This window comes from Echiichthys vipera, assembly GCF_963691815.1.
Source record: "Echiichthys vipera genome assembly, chromosome: 9".
Lineage (NCBI taxonomy): Eukaryota > Metazoa > Chordata > Actinopteri > Perciformes > Trachinidae > Echiichthys > Echiichthys vipera.
The window spans coordinates 20,698,144-20,717,132 of record NC_139834.1 but is presented as its reverse complement, the minus strand read 5'-3'; the positions used below and the strand labels follow the sequence as shown (position 1 = coordinate 20,717,132).

General features: G+C 41.2%; 1 protein-coding gene across 1 annotated transcript in view; it reads left to right on the top strand.

Annotated features, from left to right (window-relative positions):
* phactr3a (phosphatase and actin regulator 3a) overlaps positions 1 to 18,989 on the top strand; it is a gene marked incomplete at both ends in the record, with an annotated part of 32,147 nt that overhangs the window by 10,724 nt on the left and 2,434 nt on the right. Inside the window, 6 exons of the mRNA XM_083920545.1 lie at positions 8,971 to 9,135; positions 10,517 to 10,684; positions 11,786 to 12,001; positions 12,311 to 12,539; positions 13,155 to 13,405; positions 14,229 to 14,382. Of these exons, the coding sequence (XP_083776671.1) occupies positions 8,971 to 9,135; positions 10,517 to 10,684; positions 11,786 to 12,001; positions 12,311 to 12,539; positions 13,155 to 13,405; positions 14,229 to 14,382 (1,183 nt within the window). The remainder of the gene's footprint in view (positions 1 to 8,970; positions 9,136 to 10,516; positions 10,685 to 11,785; positions 12,002 to 12,310; positions 12,540 to 13,154; positions 13,406 to 14,228; positions 14,383 to 18,989) is intronic.

The window sequence follows — 18,989 nt, the reverse complement described above, 5'->3', positions numbered from 1 at the left end:
TGACTTCTAGCAACTTCTCCAACAACACTGATTCATAATATGGCCCAACTGTGTTCGACTACCAGATAATGTCTTTTTTTTTTGCAGCATGGCAGCATCACTCTGGCACTGAAAAACTGCAGGGAAGCTTGTGTGGTCACACAAGTGAATGTGTTTGTGGAACTGGGCAAATCTTTTGTGGACAGTTTTCCTGTCTACCATCAGTCCCAGACAGCTCTTACAGAAGATTCTAATATAGGACTGAATCATTTTTGCTCCTGACCAAAACATATCAATCAATAACAATCGACCATAACAATTTAAAATAGCAACTTGCTCTTCTTCTATTGACATAATTTCAGGCAAGAGATACAGAATCTAGATTGGGATCTACTTGTAGGTGTTGAGCTGGATGCAAAGAACCGATACCTTTACTATAAAGGAGACAAATTATGCTCATTGTCAGGGTGTTTCTACTAGAACAGAGATCTTCAACAGGGGGTCCGCAACCTCTCGATGGTCCTTAGAGTTACTGCAGGGGGGGGGGGGGGGGGGGGGGGGGCGCCAAATTATAGGTTTTTTTTCTCTTTAAATATGTCTACTAATAATATGTTGGCATATGCCTATACACATTTTTAAAGATAAATCGGCCTACTTCAGAAAAAATACAAATATTAAATTTCCACAACATCAATGATAGTCTTACTGACCGATGTAATATCATTATAACACACATCACATTTCCTATCTCTGATCTCTCAACAGAACCAGCAGACAGTGTTTTTGTTTGACCATGTGTCCTCAGTATGTATTCCATGATATGCATGAGATGGCTATTAACATGGTTATTACATGGTTTAATGACAAATGAGACCATACATGTAACGCCTGGCCTGTTTAAATATATCTGTATGTCCATGACAAATGAGGTTACTGGACACTGACTTGTGTCTGACGTCACAAAATAAGCTGTTGGCCACTGTTAATTCTGGCCGAGCATGCTCTGTTTGAGGTCCAGCACATGGGATGAACACAGCTTTTCGGACATTAACATGATGAAAAATGTCATGTTATTTTTTTCACTTTTATATTCCAAATGAAGAGTCGCAGCCTTGCACACACAACTGAACACCATGGCTCCCTGTCGGCTTGTACATCAACTTGTTTTACAGGCCTGAACCTTAACACACTGTCAATCCTTGCTGTTGGAACTCGTTCGGAGACTCCAGCGCTAACAGTGGTGATTTGGGCTGCTCCTCTGTGCACTTCCCATTGTCTTTCCTGCCTGGAGACTGTGATGTGCTCGCCTCCCTGCAGAGCGACGGGAGCCCAGTGGAACTGAGCTATCAGCTTCTGTATCAAGTGTAGACACAAAAACATTTACACACTCATGTAGTCGCACAGATGTGGGTGCAGTGAATATTTACTTTCATATGGTCTCCCTCTCCATCTCATGCACACACTCTGTATGCTTTAAATGTTGCGGGCACTGACCTAAATCAGTGGAAGTAACAGGAACAAATTACACACTGTTGCTCACCCACCTGACACCGGAGTCTATAACTAGCCTCGTTGACTGAAAACGCCCACGCCCCATCGAGGACCCACTGCTAACTCACCTGAGCACACACTCTGAGAGTACCGGCTGCTTCCAGGAAGCAATGACTGCTCACATTTGCATTTGCTGTTATCTTGAAGAATAAAAGAAAAAGGCTGTTCAGGATATTATTCAAGGACGCATGAATATTCTGTTGATATACATGTTGGCTGCTGACGGTTTGAAGCCGTGAGCTTTTTGTGCTAGAAAAGTCTTTCGAAAAAAACAAAACAAGGCTGCCACGACTTTTTAGTCATCAGGTCTGAAAGTATAACTTCATAATTAAACCATCTCTGTGAAGAGGACAATATCCCACAAGTAGCACTTTTGAAGATATAAAAGGAGCGTAATGAGTCAATATGAATTGTGCAGTTTGTTAGATTAATGTCATAGACTGCAGAAACAGCCCAACCAAAACTTCCATTACCTGATTGGAGGGAGCTTTTTGATGAAACAGGATGCAATTTCTTATAACGTGGAAGGTAGCCCAAAACTTAACTATAGACTGGAAGACTTCCTGGAAAATTTCAGAGGTCTTCTTCTGGTGACTGTTGACGGTGAGCAGATTGCTTTGACATTTTTGAGGCTCGCCCTATTGTGTGGGTGACAGGAAAAGCACTTTTAGCAGGAACATTTTCAGCACACTGGGTGGATGTGATAGCTGCAGTGAGGCTTTCACAGTTGGTCAACGATAGTCTTTTTTTAGGTGTAATGCAGAGGCGTGTCTGCGTGTAAGTGTGTCATGTGTGAAAGTCATCCATAGTTTGAGTAGTTTTGTATAAGCAATGGCACCTTTTTTCCAATACTTACTTGTATTCAGTCCCAACACAATTCATTTTGATCTTAAATGTGTTATTTGTTATCTCACAAACAAAAACTACTTACAAAATATATAAATATTTGTATAGAGAATTATATAAATGTAAAGGCCCTGGAAAGTTTTGGTTATTTCACCTGAAATTTCTGTATTTGTGTCATGTCTGTGCTCTTCCCAGAGTGGTGCGAGGCCCAGTTGGAAAAATATATATGTATACACTTTGGTGCACTAATCACACTTGAACAACATTTAATTCAAAACAGGATGACAGTTGGTGTCTTGTTTCCTCCCCCACACAGTCCTGATGAAGCAGATGAATGTTGAACTGTTGACTGTTGTTTTTAGTTTTTATGTTTACATAATAACGTTATGGAAAATAATACTTTTTTGATTCATAACTGAGCTTTATGAGGCTTTGAATAGATTAATAGTCCCTAGTATAAGTCAAGCATCAAAAACACTTTCACACATCATGCCTCAAGTTTGTAACATAGGCTTTTACTTAAGTTTGAAGTCTCCAAGCTGTATCCATGGATGCATGGCACTGTCCATTCCTATGAATGTTGTTTAATGGTGCATGAAGCCAAAAAAAGTTAAATTGCCTTGTCTAAATATATGGTGGCTGATTGTTGTCACACTAGAGACTGAGCCTGCTACTTCCGGTTTAGTGCTCCAGCTAACTTAAGCCCCAATTGTTATTGTACCAAATGGATGGCTATACCCGCGTAGCCACGTAAGCACGTAGCCACGTAACCGCATAGCCACGTAACCCACACGCTCATACCGAAAAAGCAGACTAAAAAAAACATATATGACCATTTTATTAAACGTTTGCACAGTGGCAGTTTTAAACGTCAACATTACACATGACTTTGGTGACAGTTCAGGCAACACAACTACTTTGTTAGGGTAAGAAAAGATCATGGATTATCTTAAAATTAGTAATGGATGTACAACCTAACTATATCACAGACTTATGTCCGTAACAAAGCCGGATAACTTGAAAAAAAGATAGCGTTGACATTTGGTTTAACACAAGACACAAACAATTGGGTGAAAGTCCTGTGTTTTTTTGTCTCATCCATCACAAACTTTCTATTATTGCGGCCACTAGAGGAATGTCACCTAACAACAAACAGATGGCAAATATGGGTCGTAATAAGCTGACCCATATTACTGAAGTTATTTTAAATCAGTCCCCCTTAAATACTGTTGCTCAAATAATAATATGCACTCACTGATAACTGATTAGGCTAATTCGGTTTTGATAAAACAATCATAAAGTAGATTCCAGCAATCACTACCAAAGTCTAATCAGGTAGATGTTGTGACCCTGTCCCACAACATCTACCTGATCAGTGAAAAGAGAGTAGCGGCCTTTCATCAGAAACTTAGAATGAACTAGATTCTTAGTTCTCCTTGTTGATGCTGCAGCAACGGCTTACACATGAAGACACCCACTAGTCCTCATTCTAAACACCAACATATGGTAGCAAACAAGAGCCTCAGGCATTTCCTATTGGTTGCTGGCTTCACTGACATCATTTCACTCACTTGATGCCAGTAGCCCACACGCTGGAGTTTTACACTCGGGCTGTAATCACTTTGATGATCTGAAGGCTTGACCTTTGCAGACTCATGTAGCCTTACAGCATGGTACCCTGTTTCCCCTGAAATTAGTTTCATTCTCAAACAAGTTACAGTACACAATTTACATGTTTGGATGAGTCATCTAAATGCATTTACCCGAGGGGCACAGCTTGTTAAAGCCAAAACCTATTTATTAGGGTTAATATGGACCACTCAGAGTCTACAATGTATTTTTCCACCTTAAATGTTATTCATTTAATTTAATTCTTATTGTAAAATGAGAATGCTGGACACAAGACTGGGCTTTTATTTGATAAACAATTATTCTTTCCCCTCCTAATGACACAGCTCTTCACTCACTCCTTGCGAGTTGTTAGCTGTGTGCCCTGACTGTGCCTGGGCCCTCGAGGCAGCAGGGCTACAGACAGATGGCAGCACAGTTGTAAAGCCAGGGGGGTAAAGTGAGGAGGTTAGCTGGCGTGGCAGTGGGTAAGAAGATGGTACATTCAAGGGCACATTGTCAGTTGCCTGGGTGGAAGGAGCAGGGTGGCTTTAGCAAGGACTTGAGGCACTGTGGGGCCTGCAGAGATGATGGCATTCAAGGGTCGGTCTGATGTTATTTATAGCTGTGTTGAGACCACAGAAGCACACTAACAGTGTTTAGCAGGAAAGGTTGCAAAGTGAGATTTATTTTTTGGTAATTGCCACAGGTTTGATTCAGAGGTGCCTGCAGCAGGTACAACAAGAGCCTGAAGCCACAGGCCACACAAATGCTAAATGCTAAGCTGATATGATATGATATATGATATCTTATGAAGAGTTATGCACAACAGTGCTCCTGTGCAAGCCCCTGCAGTACAGAACCTGTTTAAGGAAACAAAACAACTTGGTTAGGTTCAGAAAAATATCATAGTTTGGGTTAAAATAGGCAGCCTATGTTTTTTTAAAGTATGTAAGTTACGTAACAAAAATAAGTAACCAATGATGACAGTGATTCGCCGTCAAAGTCGGCTAGATACAGTATGTCACCTTGTTCATTGCTCTGATTGGTAGTAGTCGGTCGTAGTGTTATCCAATTGCTAGCAGTGGTATTTTGAAATGCATGTATAGGCGCTGCCCCTTGAGTTGAGCTTGATTTCCAGGCTAGATGACACCAGCTGCCTTATGACTTTATTGTATTCTTATGTAGTATTTCTGACAAAAACTACCTTCCAAGGCCCTTTTCAGCACTGCTGTTCAAGAGACCTGATTGTGTTTGACAGATTTAAACACCTGCTTGCAAAATAAGAAAATAGATTATTGAATTTCCAATGTACTTCTAATGCAGTCAAATGGTGCAAACATTATTGACATAATTTGTGTCCCAGACATTAGATTAATACTGGAGTGCTGTTTTCTTCTGTATTGTCTTTTAGTGCTACATAGACAGCTTTAAAAACACAAACCCACCCATTAGATCAGTCTAGTAATCTCACGGCTGAAACTATGCCACTGATATTATTTTATCCCTCCGTGTTAATCCCTTAAATTGCTAAATCTGAAAAGGTCCCATACAGATGTTATCATTGGTCAATCACATTCTTATTCATTACCTGTCATTTTAAGACTTCCTTAATAGAACGCATTCCTTTTGGTTTGCTGACCATAGACACTTGGGAAGTGTTTGTGCACAATGTGAACATGTGGGGAGAGATCTCATGCTCCTGAATCTGCTGACAAGCTGGTTAAGTTGGGTGTGGTCCCTGGTGGCACACTAACACACTCTGATGCCAAGTCGAATTATCATATTGCCTACTTTATTCCACTCTTAAATCATTGTGGAGTTCCCACTGCACTAATGCAGTAAAAAGTGTATAGCACTCAAAGCTTAGATTTGCCTGCAATCCTGAGGTTGTTGAATCCATGAATTATCTTACGTTTTTGTTGGGAATTTAATCTTTTATTTTGCTGTGACTCCACCACCTGATTGGAATTACAGTGTGTGCAGACTTGTGTTGGAGATGATAATGGGCATACAGTACAGCGGCTATTGGTCTACTGCATCAGCATGACACGTGGATATAATAAATCCTATTTGCATTAGCATATTATTTAGAATCGCACATCATCACCACATGGTGCATGTAGTTCATTCATGCTCATCTGACACACATTTCGACACATCCGGCACATAAAAGAAATCTCCATGTGCATGAATGTTTTTTTCACCTAATTCCTGTGCTCCTGTCATTTTCTCTGAACAACCACCCCTTCTATGAAAAAACGAAGAGTTACTTGATATGCATTATAAATAGCTGCTCCGTGATTGGACGAGCCCAGATTCTCCTGCAAGCTCTTCCGTATAGCAACAGCCCCCTCCCATCCCTCCTTCTCGTCGCCTCTCCCTGGAATCCCCCCCACCACCACCCTCCCCCTTCTCCTTTCCTTTTTCAAAAACGCAGACGGATCTCGTCCTCCATGTGGCTTCACCCCCGTACCCACAATGCACTGGGTGCTGCCACTGGCTTTAGATGTGGCAGGCAGTGTCTGTGTTGGGGGCTCCTCTTCTCTCCTCCTCTTCTCTAAGCTACAGACTGACTTGCTCCTCCCGCTGGCTCCCACTGCTGCGGCAGCATCTGGATGTGGATGTGGTCGCCATGGCAACAGCAGCAGGCTTGACCCCACCTCCTCTCCCCTTCTCTGCTCTCTCTATACACACACACACACACAAACCCACACACTCTCTCCCTATCACACAGACACAACGCCTTTACCCCTCCCGCTCCCCCTCTCCTTCTTTTAAGCTTTTTTTTCTCTCTGCACGACTGGGTGCGTTTCCTTCAAGCTTGACCTGGATTCGGCACCACGTCTGCCATGCTGCTTGTGTGACAGTAGTGATGATGACACGGTGAGAGGGGCGTGCATGGTCAACTGACCTGTCTCAAGGAACTTTTAGGGTAAAACGTCAAACTGGAAATTACCTCCTTTTATCTCATATGTTCAGCTTTACTTCTCTTTGTGTTTTCTGCCATTACTCTTCCTTTCCTTTCATCTGCTTGTTTCTTCCTCCCCTTTTCCTCTTGCCACTGCCTTTTCTTTCCTCTTCTTTCCTTTTTTTCTAATTTCATCTTCTCTTCTTTCTTGAATCTCTACTTTATTGTTTCTCACTCCCTTTTCCTTTAGTCGCCAGCTTTCCTTTTCTTTTCTCCCCTGTTCTTGTTTATTCTATCCTTTCCTCGTGTCATTGTTTCGTCTCCTTTCCTTGTTTCTCCTCTCTTTTTTCTGCTCTCCTCTCGCCCCAAGCACTTCCACCATCATCTCTCTACTCCCTACCCATGTGCTTTAGGGCTGAAGCAAGGGGCTGCAAAGGAAAACATGAAAAGGAGTCAGCTGAATGCTCCCTCCTCCATCACTATACTCCACATCACACCCTGAGCCATTCTGAGCCGCCCCCCACACCCCCCACCCCCCACCCCCCCTCCCCGGCCTCTATTCCTCCCCTCAACTTCCCCCACCACAAATCCTTGCCTCTTCCTCAGCTGAATATTTGAACAAAGATATCAGCCTCCTGAAGGCAGATATCACTGTATTCGTGTCACAGTGATGCATGTAGCTCTTAAATACATGGAATTTTTCTTTTTGGCTCTCTTTGTGACTACAACCCAGCAGCAAAACGCGCACATAAATCTGTAGACCCATACTTTGCCTGATATGAGTCACATTATGAGTTTCCGTTAAAGACAGGAAGGGGCTCTCTGTGCAGGGATGTCTGTACACAAATTGATGGGCACTTTGTTATAGACAAATTATAAAACAGACTGCCCTCGTCATAGTGCATACCAGTACTTTCATATGTTTTTCTTCCTTTTATCTGAAACATGGTTAGTATATGAAACAAAATCTGCTCAATCGCACACACCGTAGATATAGTTGTTTTAACTATTACATGAAACTTTTATTTTCTTTTTATTGCATTTTCTGTATCTTTTTTTATCAGCCCTTTCATTTGTAAAATCAGCTCAGTTGTTTTGTGATGTTTACAGTTTGTTGCCTTCTGTGTGCTTTCACGTTGCTGTGATTTGTTTTATCGTTTAATGTCGACCCCTGGAAGATCAGTAAGAGGCCTACTTTGTGGGAGCTAGGTGGGGTCACGGTTTGCCTGCATGCAAAACATAACATGAACGTGACCACACAGGTACAGTCGTCCTCAGACGTAAGCAATTTCGTGGTCGTGAACACACTTGTATCATCATGACTTTGTTGGATGAAAATATAAAAATACACTGCACATGTTTTCTGCCTGTTTTGTGGCATTAAGGAACATATTGCAGAGGTATTTGTACCAACACTGATCACTGTGAGAGCTTAGAAAGAGAACATATAAATGTAGCAGAATAGCGGTGTATTAGAAAAAAGAAAGTTGACACAATAAAACAATCTGCCCTGTTTTACCAGGCAGCCTAGTCTAAGGCTGTTTCTGGCAAAATAGTGAGGCTGGCATACCTGTCAGTCTCTGAGGATATGCATCTTTTGTAGTGTTATGAGGCTGTCTGTGTCTGTGTGCTCTTATGTTCCCTCTAAATCCATGAGAAAATGACTATGAGAGATATTTATTTTGATACATGACGTATGGCTCGGAGGGAGGGCATTCACAGAGAAATAACAGCCACGAGGGCGTGTGCCTTGATCAAATTAGTCCTTCTAATTCAATCTGTCCACAGAACTTGGTGTCCATCATGGTTTATTCAGTAAAGTGAGCATGCTAATTGTGCTCTGGTTTCTCCCCCTCTCTTTCTCTCTCTCTTCTCACTTACTTTTGCATATGATTTTTTTTCTTTATCCTTGTTTCCCCACCTCCCTACTCCCTCTCCCCTCCCCCCCTTTTTCTTTGCCTTCTTTACATCCTTATGATCCTTCTCCTCTACAAACCCACACCCGCTTTCCTCACCCCGTTTCTCCTGCAACAACTCCTCTCTGGGCTTCTTCTCCAACTCCACTGTCACTGTAGTAGAGTTGGTCGACCAGCAGAGGGTGCTGAGGACGGGTTGCCTGGTGTCGGGGGTCCACACTCCACCCATCCGACGTAATAGCAAGCTGGCCAGCCTGGGGCGCATCTTTAAGCCATGGAAGTGGAGGAAAAAGAAAAATGAAAAGCTAAAGCAGAGTTCCACAGGTACAGTGCTGGACACTCACACACACACACACACACACACACACACACTCACACACACACACACACACAGAGACACACACAACATTTGGTCAGTCCTCATCGATTCATAATGACGCCAGAGAGTTTTACATTTGAGTATATGGAAACATTTTCTGCTTCAGAACTGACAATATTGGTATTAAAAAAGAAAACAAACAAAATCACTCTGACCAGACTTTATACTTGATGACATCACAAGTTTGAAACTGTTTAAGTATATATGTATATATCTATTATATTTTATATTCATTTTATATTTACTGTTTTTCTTTAACTGAGACTCCCAGCAAAAGCATTTCACACGTTTTTACTTCTATAACCGGAGTGACAATAAACATCTTGAATCTTAAAAATATACCATTCTAGAAAGTTTGGTTTACGTTGTACAAATTGAGCACAGATTGAGCATGTGCATATGGGGGCTAATTATATAAAAAGGGGGGTAATTATAAAGTAAATTGTAAAGTTTTTATTGTGCAGCAAAAAAAATTTTTTCACCCAGATGGTTTGGGACATACCTTCAGAGCAGCTTTGTGCAGTGTCTTTTTTCAAGTATTGTCTGGTATTTATTGTTCTGAATATTTGATTCTTAACTCTGTGACTTGAATATAATAGTAACACGTGAGAGACACAAGTTCAGGCTAATCTTTAATTATATTTCTCTTCTGATCACCGATTTGGACAGGTGAATTTTGTAACATGAAAACATGATACGATTAGATCGTCAAGATACAATTCCACTGAAAGTTGATCACTCACGAGTCACCTTGTGTGCTTGCTTTTAAAAGCAGACATAGCAGGTATCTACAGTATGTCTAGCTTTATATTTGCTGAACACGTGGCTAAATGTGATGCTCTTGCTGTAATGGAGAGTGCTGTTGAATCAAGGTGACATAAAGGGTGAATGTCATGGAGGGAAATGGTGACAGTTGGTGACATCAGAGTTTGCAGTGTATCTTAGTCCGTCCTCCCAGTACAGTAGCTGGCCTTTTCATTGGCTTATTTTCCCATTATATCTTTTCATAGAAATGTCATGGTGGACAAACAAATCTTCAAACCAACCTTATGATATTAGTTTAAACTATCATTCTCACAGATTGAACAGATAATACTCACATCAAGTAAATAAGGTCTCAAAATGCTGTTTCACTGTAGTTGCATATATCAGCTGTCTGAAACGAGCAAAACAGAAATAGAAGAGATGAAGCAACAGGGTGTACTGCATCAATACCAGAAATTGCTTTCTAACACTGGAGATAATTCATGTTAATGTCACATACGTTTAGCTTATCTACAACACAAAGGAATAACAACAAACCGCTCTCCTCTCATCCTCTCACAGATGTAGCATTATCCAGCAGTCTTCTATGCCACGACCCGAGCTCCCCCACCCAGGGCTGCTGCTCAGACGGTGCAGTCCTGCTCGGAGGATTCGGGGGACCTTTGAACTCAAACCTCACAGTCAGCAGTGTGGAATATCTTGGTCCTGAGGAGGAGCTCCCCCCTCCAGGTAGGACAATCCTTCGCTCTGATGCTCAGAGTCAACAAATCAATGGACATTATAGAGCTGCAAAAGCAACAGATGAAGGGGGGAAATGGATGTGTAGTGTGTTCTCCTTATATTCATGGTAGATCAATATGAGTTTGAGTAAGATTGCTGTGAAACCAATCTGAATGAAGTTGGAGGGATTTTCTGATGTTGTTTTGAAAAGTTGGTGTAATTTAGTGAGTGCTATATATATTTATCCAAAGTAAAGCTGAGACATTTTTGTGTGTCGATTGTTTACACACCATTAGAGGGCAGCAAAGACAAATCAAAGATGTTCTTTGCCTTCACATTCATTTGCCATCTACAATATGCAATATGAGCGAAACCAGTAAAGGTTTTCAAAAGTATTGATACTTTTTTGATACCACATGTTAAAAACATTTACAATCCCGTAAATTATACATTTAATTGATTTCAAAGTATTGTTGTATATATATAGTATATATATATAGATCAGTAGATCAGTTTTTTGTCGTTGTGGTTGTTTTTTGTTTTTATATGTACACATATATATATATATATGTGTACACATATATATATATATATATGTGTACATATAAAAACAAAAAACAACCACACATATATATATATATATATATATATACCACATGTTAATACCACATGAAAGGATATATATATATATATATATATATATATATATATATATATATATATACATATATATGTATATATAAAAACAAAAAACAACCACACACATGACACAAACCACCACATGACTGGAGGCATAGGCACGAGAAGATTGTGTGCAGCTTTATAAAAAAAACCTTAAACTATTTTGTGTGCCTATGACTTCTTTCTTTTTGCTGTGATACCATAAAATGTATCAAGTGTTTGTTTTTTTAACACCAGTATTGTATTAAAGTTTTGGAATCCGGCATTGTGAAAACTGTTAAACCAGTACAATACAGTTCTGTAGTTCAGTATAGTTGGACATTGTTAGAAAATGTCATCAGTAGAACGTGTATAGCTTGGCAAAATGTTACAGCAAAGCCCATTTGACCGTAATTTTAAATGCTCTTTTCCTTCATTAATGTGTCCCAGTAGCTGCCCCTCCCCAGGACTGCGAACGGGTGGAGGAGAATGTACTACTACCGGAAGAGGAGAGAGGCGAGGAGGTGCACCCTCCCGGGGATTTACCTGAGGGGCTGCAGGACGTGGGTGAGCAGATAGAAGAAAGACCAGAGGAAGAGATTATTTCAGGAACATCCCCGCCACAAGTACCTCCAAAACATTTGCCCCAGCTGAGTACAGGAGATGGTGAGTGCTGTAAGGTTAAGCGGGATCAATCTGAGGAGTTGTAGGATGATCAGTGTTGAGGGACAAAGAAAAGTGTTTGTTTTTTTGGGGACCTTTTTTCCACTCTTTGTTTTCATATTAAACCGATTTGCAAGTCAAGTGTACTGGGGAGTCTAAATATATAGAAGTATCCCATAAGTAGAGATTTAAATGTTTCCCAAACTTCAGCTCAGTATCAATAAGATAAACTCCAGCCCCCATGTGCCTGCAGACGAATACGAGGATAAGAAAATGAAAGAAAAAAAGAATCTGCTTATCCCTCCCTTTCAGATTCAGGCCCTGTGTCGCTTCCCACTCACCTGCCCAACTCCTACCTTCCCAAGGAGCCTCCACCCAGGGTCTCTGAAAGCATGGCTTCAATGAACCTGCCGCTACGAGGGCCCCTGGCCAACACCTCAGGGTCCCCACATATTGGTAATATGATGCACCCTCCCATGCCCCCTAGCTGCATTATGGAAGAACTGCAGAGAGCCTTCGCTTCCAAGAACAGACAGGAGAGGTGAGTCCTCAGGTTGACCCTGTGCATCTGTTTATATTTGCGTCATCACTCATACGGCGACTGTGGAAAATAAAAATGTTTCTTTGTTCGGTCTTACCGGTGTTCATTCATTTATTTATTCATTACCCTTTATTTTACCAGGAATATTCCCGTTGAGATTTAAAATCTCTTTTCCAAGGGAGTCCTGGCCAAGACAGCAGCATAAACACACAAGTTTCACGTTTAAAACAAAAACAACCCACAACTAAACATGAAACAGAACTTAACATGATAAATCAACAAAATGAAACATCATCAAAAATAAAAAAAAGCAGATCAGTGCTCAGAGACAGTACATGTGCAAATTGTATTTAAAGATAGGTATGCTAAATATTTAAAAGCACTTTCATAAAACACAGTGTTGGTTTGGTGTTAAAGCGAATGCTAATGGATTTGTTGAAACTAAGTAGGTTTTCTCACAAAACTCTTTTTGATAATACAACCGTTTGTTCAAATGTTCCTCTAAAAAGATTAAGTATTGAAATGCCACCCTTGAAAGAATCTTTTCAGATGCTATCCTCCCCACTGCCATCAACATTAAGCCTGCATTTCCCCCTCCGCCCTATGTCCCCTCAGTGTCCACGAAGGGTGTGAGCAGGCCTCACCCCCAAGGCTGTGGTGTTCGGACGGGCGGCTCTCTCGCTCCTGCAGCTCTGAGAACCAACACACATCGTCATTCGGGGGCGGCTGTATGGGAGGTGGAGTGTCTGACTGGCCCAAGAAGGAGGCAGAGGAGAATAAGGAGAACGTGCGGCTGGACCTGTGCTTCTCCAACACCTCAGGCCTCCCCACCGACTTGGAAGGCTGGAATGACTCCGTCATCTCTGGTGGGTTGAGGAGCCTTAAAAGTATGATTTGCAATGCGGTCTGTAAGCACCTCCACATTTTTTTTTGTTTTGGCTCTAGTACTGTACATTTTGGATTTGAATGAAACAATGAGTATGAGGTTAAAGTGTTGACGTACGCCTGAATTTGAATATGCCCACATCTATACTAAGATAATTACAGTACAGGAAGTGTAACGTCTTACTACACTGTCCTGAGACCGACCAGTATTCCTATCCTGGATACTACCTGGTCCCCAGCTTGCTGTCACATCAGTTTGTGAAATTTAATTAAAACAAATATGTGGAATTTCCACAATTTGAAGCTGTAATTATCAATTATTTTATATCAAGAGTAAAAAGGTAAAAGCCGCTCATAGTGACAAACCCACACAGAATTATCCCTGACTCAGCAGTTCCCCTCTGCTCTCGAGAATATTTAAGTGTCTTTCAGCTAATTGTTTTGGTTTTAAGGTCTGCAACTGTTTTGGTTCATTCTCACCACTTCTATAAGTGTCTTTCCAACTACAGCTCAGCACTACACAGAGGACAGACAAACATAGCATCTATCTGATAAAAACAAATTGTGGAGTGGCCTGAAACACAACTCCAACTAAATCCTAATGTTGCTCTTTGGCTGGGTGTGAACACATGCAACTGTTTCTTACAATTTCACTAGAAAACATGTTTGTCCAGACACTTACCAACTGCACTAAACCACTTGGTGTCAATGTTTGAAAAGAAACACTGTGATTCATACAAAGGGTCTTCAAAAGATAATAAGTTAGAGTTTACTGTGTGTTTATGCGTGTTTGCATGGTTGCAGGTACACTTCCTCGCAGGCTAAGGAAGGAGTTGCTGGCTGTCAAACTACGAAACAGGCCCAGCAAGCAGGAGTTGGAAGACAGGAATATCTTCCCAGTCAGGAGCGACCAGGAGCGCCAGGAAATTCGCCAGCAGATTGAGATGAAACTTGCCAAGTAAGAGATTAAATCTTCTCTACATTGCTATAAGCGTTGTTAAAATAAACTGTTTTAATGACATCAGTAACATAATTTCTCTTTGTCCTGGCTCTGTTAATATGTAACATTTTTGCATTAAAGTGTCTAAAAAGGACTAGACCTACGTTACATGTTTTTCTGAGTTGTGTACTTTACCCCAAATGTGGCCCCTCAGCCAATGAGCCGTACGGCATTGGAGAAACACTGATTTTTTAACATGAAAGTGCTTTATTCAGAGTTTTTTTAAAAATCAGTTATAATCACCTGTTCATTTTATTTTGGAGAAGAGGAGACCTCTGCAGACAATTCAGCAAATGGTAAAAGCCTCTTAAGCAACAACTACAAAAGGGTATTCTAACTGGGAGAAGCTGGCTGCGTTGTTGGCAGTAGTGGTGAAGACAACTCCTCTGATTGCACACATGATCCCACATCACTTCAAACTATGTCTTTTGTTATGGTTTTATTTGAGAGACCCCTTGAGCACAAACTTACATATTGTACATTTTAAATATCCCTTCATATTACAATTGGTTAGGCCTATGTTATTCATAATGCAAATCAATGACAGATCTGGTCAATGCTTTTTGCAGGGTAAACCTGTATGCTAATTGCTTCAGTTATGTAACACCCAAGAGTGGGAGGTGAGATAAAAAATCGGATCTCCACAGATTATCTGATTGTTTTGCATAGACTTGTTTTATGTTGTGTAACCTGCTGCTGCTCAGAGGAGACTGTTTGGGTGTGTCCATTTTTACTCAGAGCAAACTGTACTGGGAAGATCCTCTATTATAGTGCTTAATAGCACTTTAACTACTACAACTGAGAAGATTCCCAATGTGGGAAATGTATATCCGTATATTCCTCAGAGTTATGTCCGAGAAATGCTTTGGAGCAAAGGAAAAACTTTCAAAAGCAACAAGAGTCATTTCTGGAGTACAAGTACAGACGCTGCTTCCAGGAAATCTCCCTGTGCAAGATGCACCGCTGTTGTCTCAAACTCCCCTGCCGGGATATTCATAGAACAGCTGGCTTTTCTTATACAACTGCGAAACTTAATGTGAACAGACTGACAGCAGTAGTCTCGTGTGTGAATGTGTCACAAGACCCAGGTTGTTTAACACCATCGTATCAAAAAGGAGCACACCCCAGCGTTACATAACCCGCTGTGCAATAACTCGCAGCTAGGCACAGGGTGCCACCCACACTTAGCAAGATCTATCATCTGTCTGTGAGACAACTAGGAATATTGGCTGCCTGATCTATTCTTAGATTCACTGGAAGAACATATTTAGTTATTTGAGAAATCTATATGTTTACAAGCAAACGCTTATATAAAAATGGGAGGATGGAGCACGACTGTATCTTGCATAAGAGCCAGCAAGGTCTGTATTTTGAAAACACAGAGGTTCCACTTGTAGCAAGGCAGTGAGAAAAGCTGCTTGTTACATAAAGACCTATTCTACACAGCACCAGGTTCAGCTGATGTTGAACCCATCTTTTTGATTTATAGTGGTTTAAATTTCAGAATATTACAGAATAAATTATTGATCTCATGAGGATCAACAAGGATTCTGAAAGCAGCTTTAGTTGTGTGCTTCATGCTGACGTTGCTGGAAAAAAAATGTATCACTCCAGGATTTTAGAGGTGTTAAATGTACGCACATCATGCAAAAAGGCTTCCGGCAGCTGTTCAAGTTTGCGGCTTTGTCTGGAGTTATTATATGTAAAGCCCAGACCTCTAAATAACTTATTTAAATATTACTCCACCTAAAGTGTCAAGCACATGCCAGAAAATGCTTTTTCATCCTACAGTATGCATAAATTGAAGGCATACTGCACCATTTTGGGAGGAAATCCTGGCTAAATATAGCTGAAAATGGTAAGGGAGGGAAAAAAAAGCTCATTTCCCCTGGGCATTCATACTGAATGACAAAACAATCCATCACACACTCCTCTGGATTTTTCTGGGTGACTCCCACCATGGATTCAATCTGCTCTTTATTCCCTGTTCTATCTACAGCTCACCGTGAAAACCTACCGTTACATTTGCTGCCGATCAAGCAGAAAATGTCATCAGGATGTATGGTGGATAATGACACCTTGTCTGCCCATTGTGTCAGTGACAGATGACCTTTCTATCTTTAGAGACTCCCTGCATGGATCTTGTGCTGTAGTCGCACTCTGCTGTTTCTAATTTTAGCTCAAGAGACTGTTCAATAATGCATCTCCTCATGCATTCCCTTTTCTCCACAAATGTGTTGTGAGGGAGTTATATCGGCAGAAATAATGGTGGGGAGGAGCATGTGGGGGTTTGCTACTGTACTGAAAGGAAGCTGGACATGGCCAATTTTATCTCCTTGCGCACAGTTGGCAGCTGAAATAAAAGAACAGACTGAAAGCCTCTGCCACCCACTTGCTGCTTTCTTATACCTTTGTTTGGATACTCATTCCTCCCTTAGCATAGTTAGATTTTCTATTCTAACTCATTTTGTTGCGGAGCATCCTGAGCGGGAAAAGGAAACCCTCCTGCCAACAAGCGGTTATGCGTCATCATGGTATTCTGGGGATACCTCAAATTCGTATCTATGAAATCATATCCTAAACCCGGATGAAGAGAGCAAGGCTGAGCCATCGATGCAGTCAATCTGTCACACCAGATAAACCATCCTCTTTCTCTCAGGTGACAGAAGATGTCTATTTGGGATAAACCAGTCTCTAAATAAACCATCTTATGTCACCTGAGAGCAGAAGAGTAATATGGTTTTGTGATTCATGTGGCTCACAAAGAAGAGCAACTGATTTAGTTACCTACATAGTGTTTAATATTGACAGCAATCTCTAGTTTATTCAGCTCACCCGCAAAGAAAGTGGTCTGTCGCTAAAAATAGCCACAGACTCTCTGTAAAGCACATACAGCTCTGTGTGCAGTAGTGTAATCCCCATTAGTGTGTTGCTAGGGAGAAGTGAGAATTTCTGCGGGAAGACTCTATTGTCTCAAAGATACCAAGTGATGTTGCTAAGCAACTCAACGGCCAGGTCAATAATACAGTGAATGGTCGTATTCGCTGGGGCTTTGGAAGTGATTTTCCATTTCATCTGTTTAAAATGTAGTACTGTAAGAGCTCCGGGAACACTTTGTCTCTTTGGTTTGTTTATCGAAGAGTCGTGAGACAATAGTCCTCGTGTTGGACTGTTCCCCACGTGATGAGATTGTAAGATAGCATGTACAAAATACCTGATTAGATCAAAAACTATGTTGATCAAAGAAAGGACTGGATCAATGTCCAGCAATGACCAAAAAGTACTTGGAAAAAAAAGGGTAACCTCACAGAAAAGGAGGAGTTTATGTTCTATTTTCCATCTCATTTCTCATAAGAGAGGAATCAAACTGTTGCATTATTCCTCATGCAATTCCAGGACGTCTAGTCACACATCCTTTAATTAACAGAGACCTGCTTGACTCCCGTACTCATTGCTGTATAAAACTCTACAAGTGTGATTTTGTGTCCCCTTTCTTTCATCTGCCAATGTTGGGAGTAGTAGAATGTGTGTAGAAAACAAAGACAAAATGCTTGTTTCCTAATGCATTTTAGTACTGATGTCTTTTCAGTATCAGTAGTGGCATCTAGTTCAAGTCCCACTTAAATAGTATCAACAGGAATTAGAAGACTAACATCGTTTTATTGGCTATTCAGTGACCATTTACCCAGCGGCGCACGCACACAAACACACACACACACAACCATTTGCTTTGTGGGTGTCAAGGTCTCAGTCCGTGTGACCTAACTTTGATCTTTCACAGGACAGAACTATAAAGTGGAGTGTTATCATGGGTCAGGGGATAAAGAGAGTCTTGCTGTGTGGTGGCATTCTGCCCTCTCTGTCCTTTCAACCTCCAGAGGTGTGCTGTGCCGGGTGTGCCATGTGCTATCTGGGACTGAACCCTGTTGTGCAGCTCACATTTATGATTTATACCAAGTGTGAATACGAAACACATTGGATTTAGGTGACCTTTTCGGATGCTTTGATGGTGAGGGAAGGTGACAGCCTGAAATGAATGTACTACTGTTAAGTGTGATCTAAATGTTTAAACTCGGTCAGAGCAAGATTGTACCTGTAGATCATAAAATAGGCTACAGTATATTGAATTTTGTCTGTATTTCATTCAGTGTTTGCAATATATTATTTTTCATCCTTCAAAAAAAAAAGGAAAAAAAGGTGTGTTTAATGAACTGGTGCAACAGCATGGGTAAAAATGAGTGTGCCAGTAGCCCAGTGTGTAAGGAGGTTGGGGATGCCGTGAGTGGGAGCCTGTAAAGCTCCGCCTCCTACAAATTATGCATGCAGTAACCGGGGAAACTAGGGGAGTCGCGCCCCAGCAGCTCATCACGACCCAGTTGAAAAGCGCCTGTAGTCTGTGTCTGATAGTAGAGGAGAGCCCGAGCGACTCGAGCTGTCGGATAAACGCAATACGGCAGCTGCACCTGAGATGCAGCATCTTGAACTCGGAAACTAATTCGGTGGCGGATTCTCAAAACAAGAGAATTGCGGTTCTTTGATTCTTCCAGATGTGGGGAGCGCCTCTG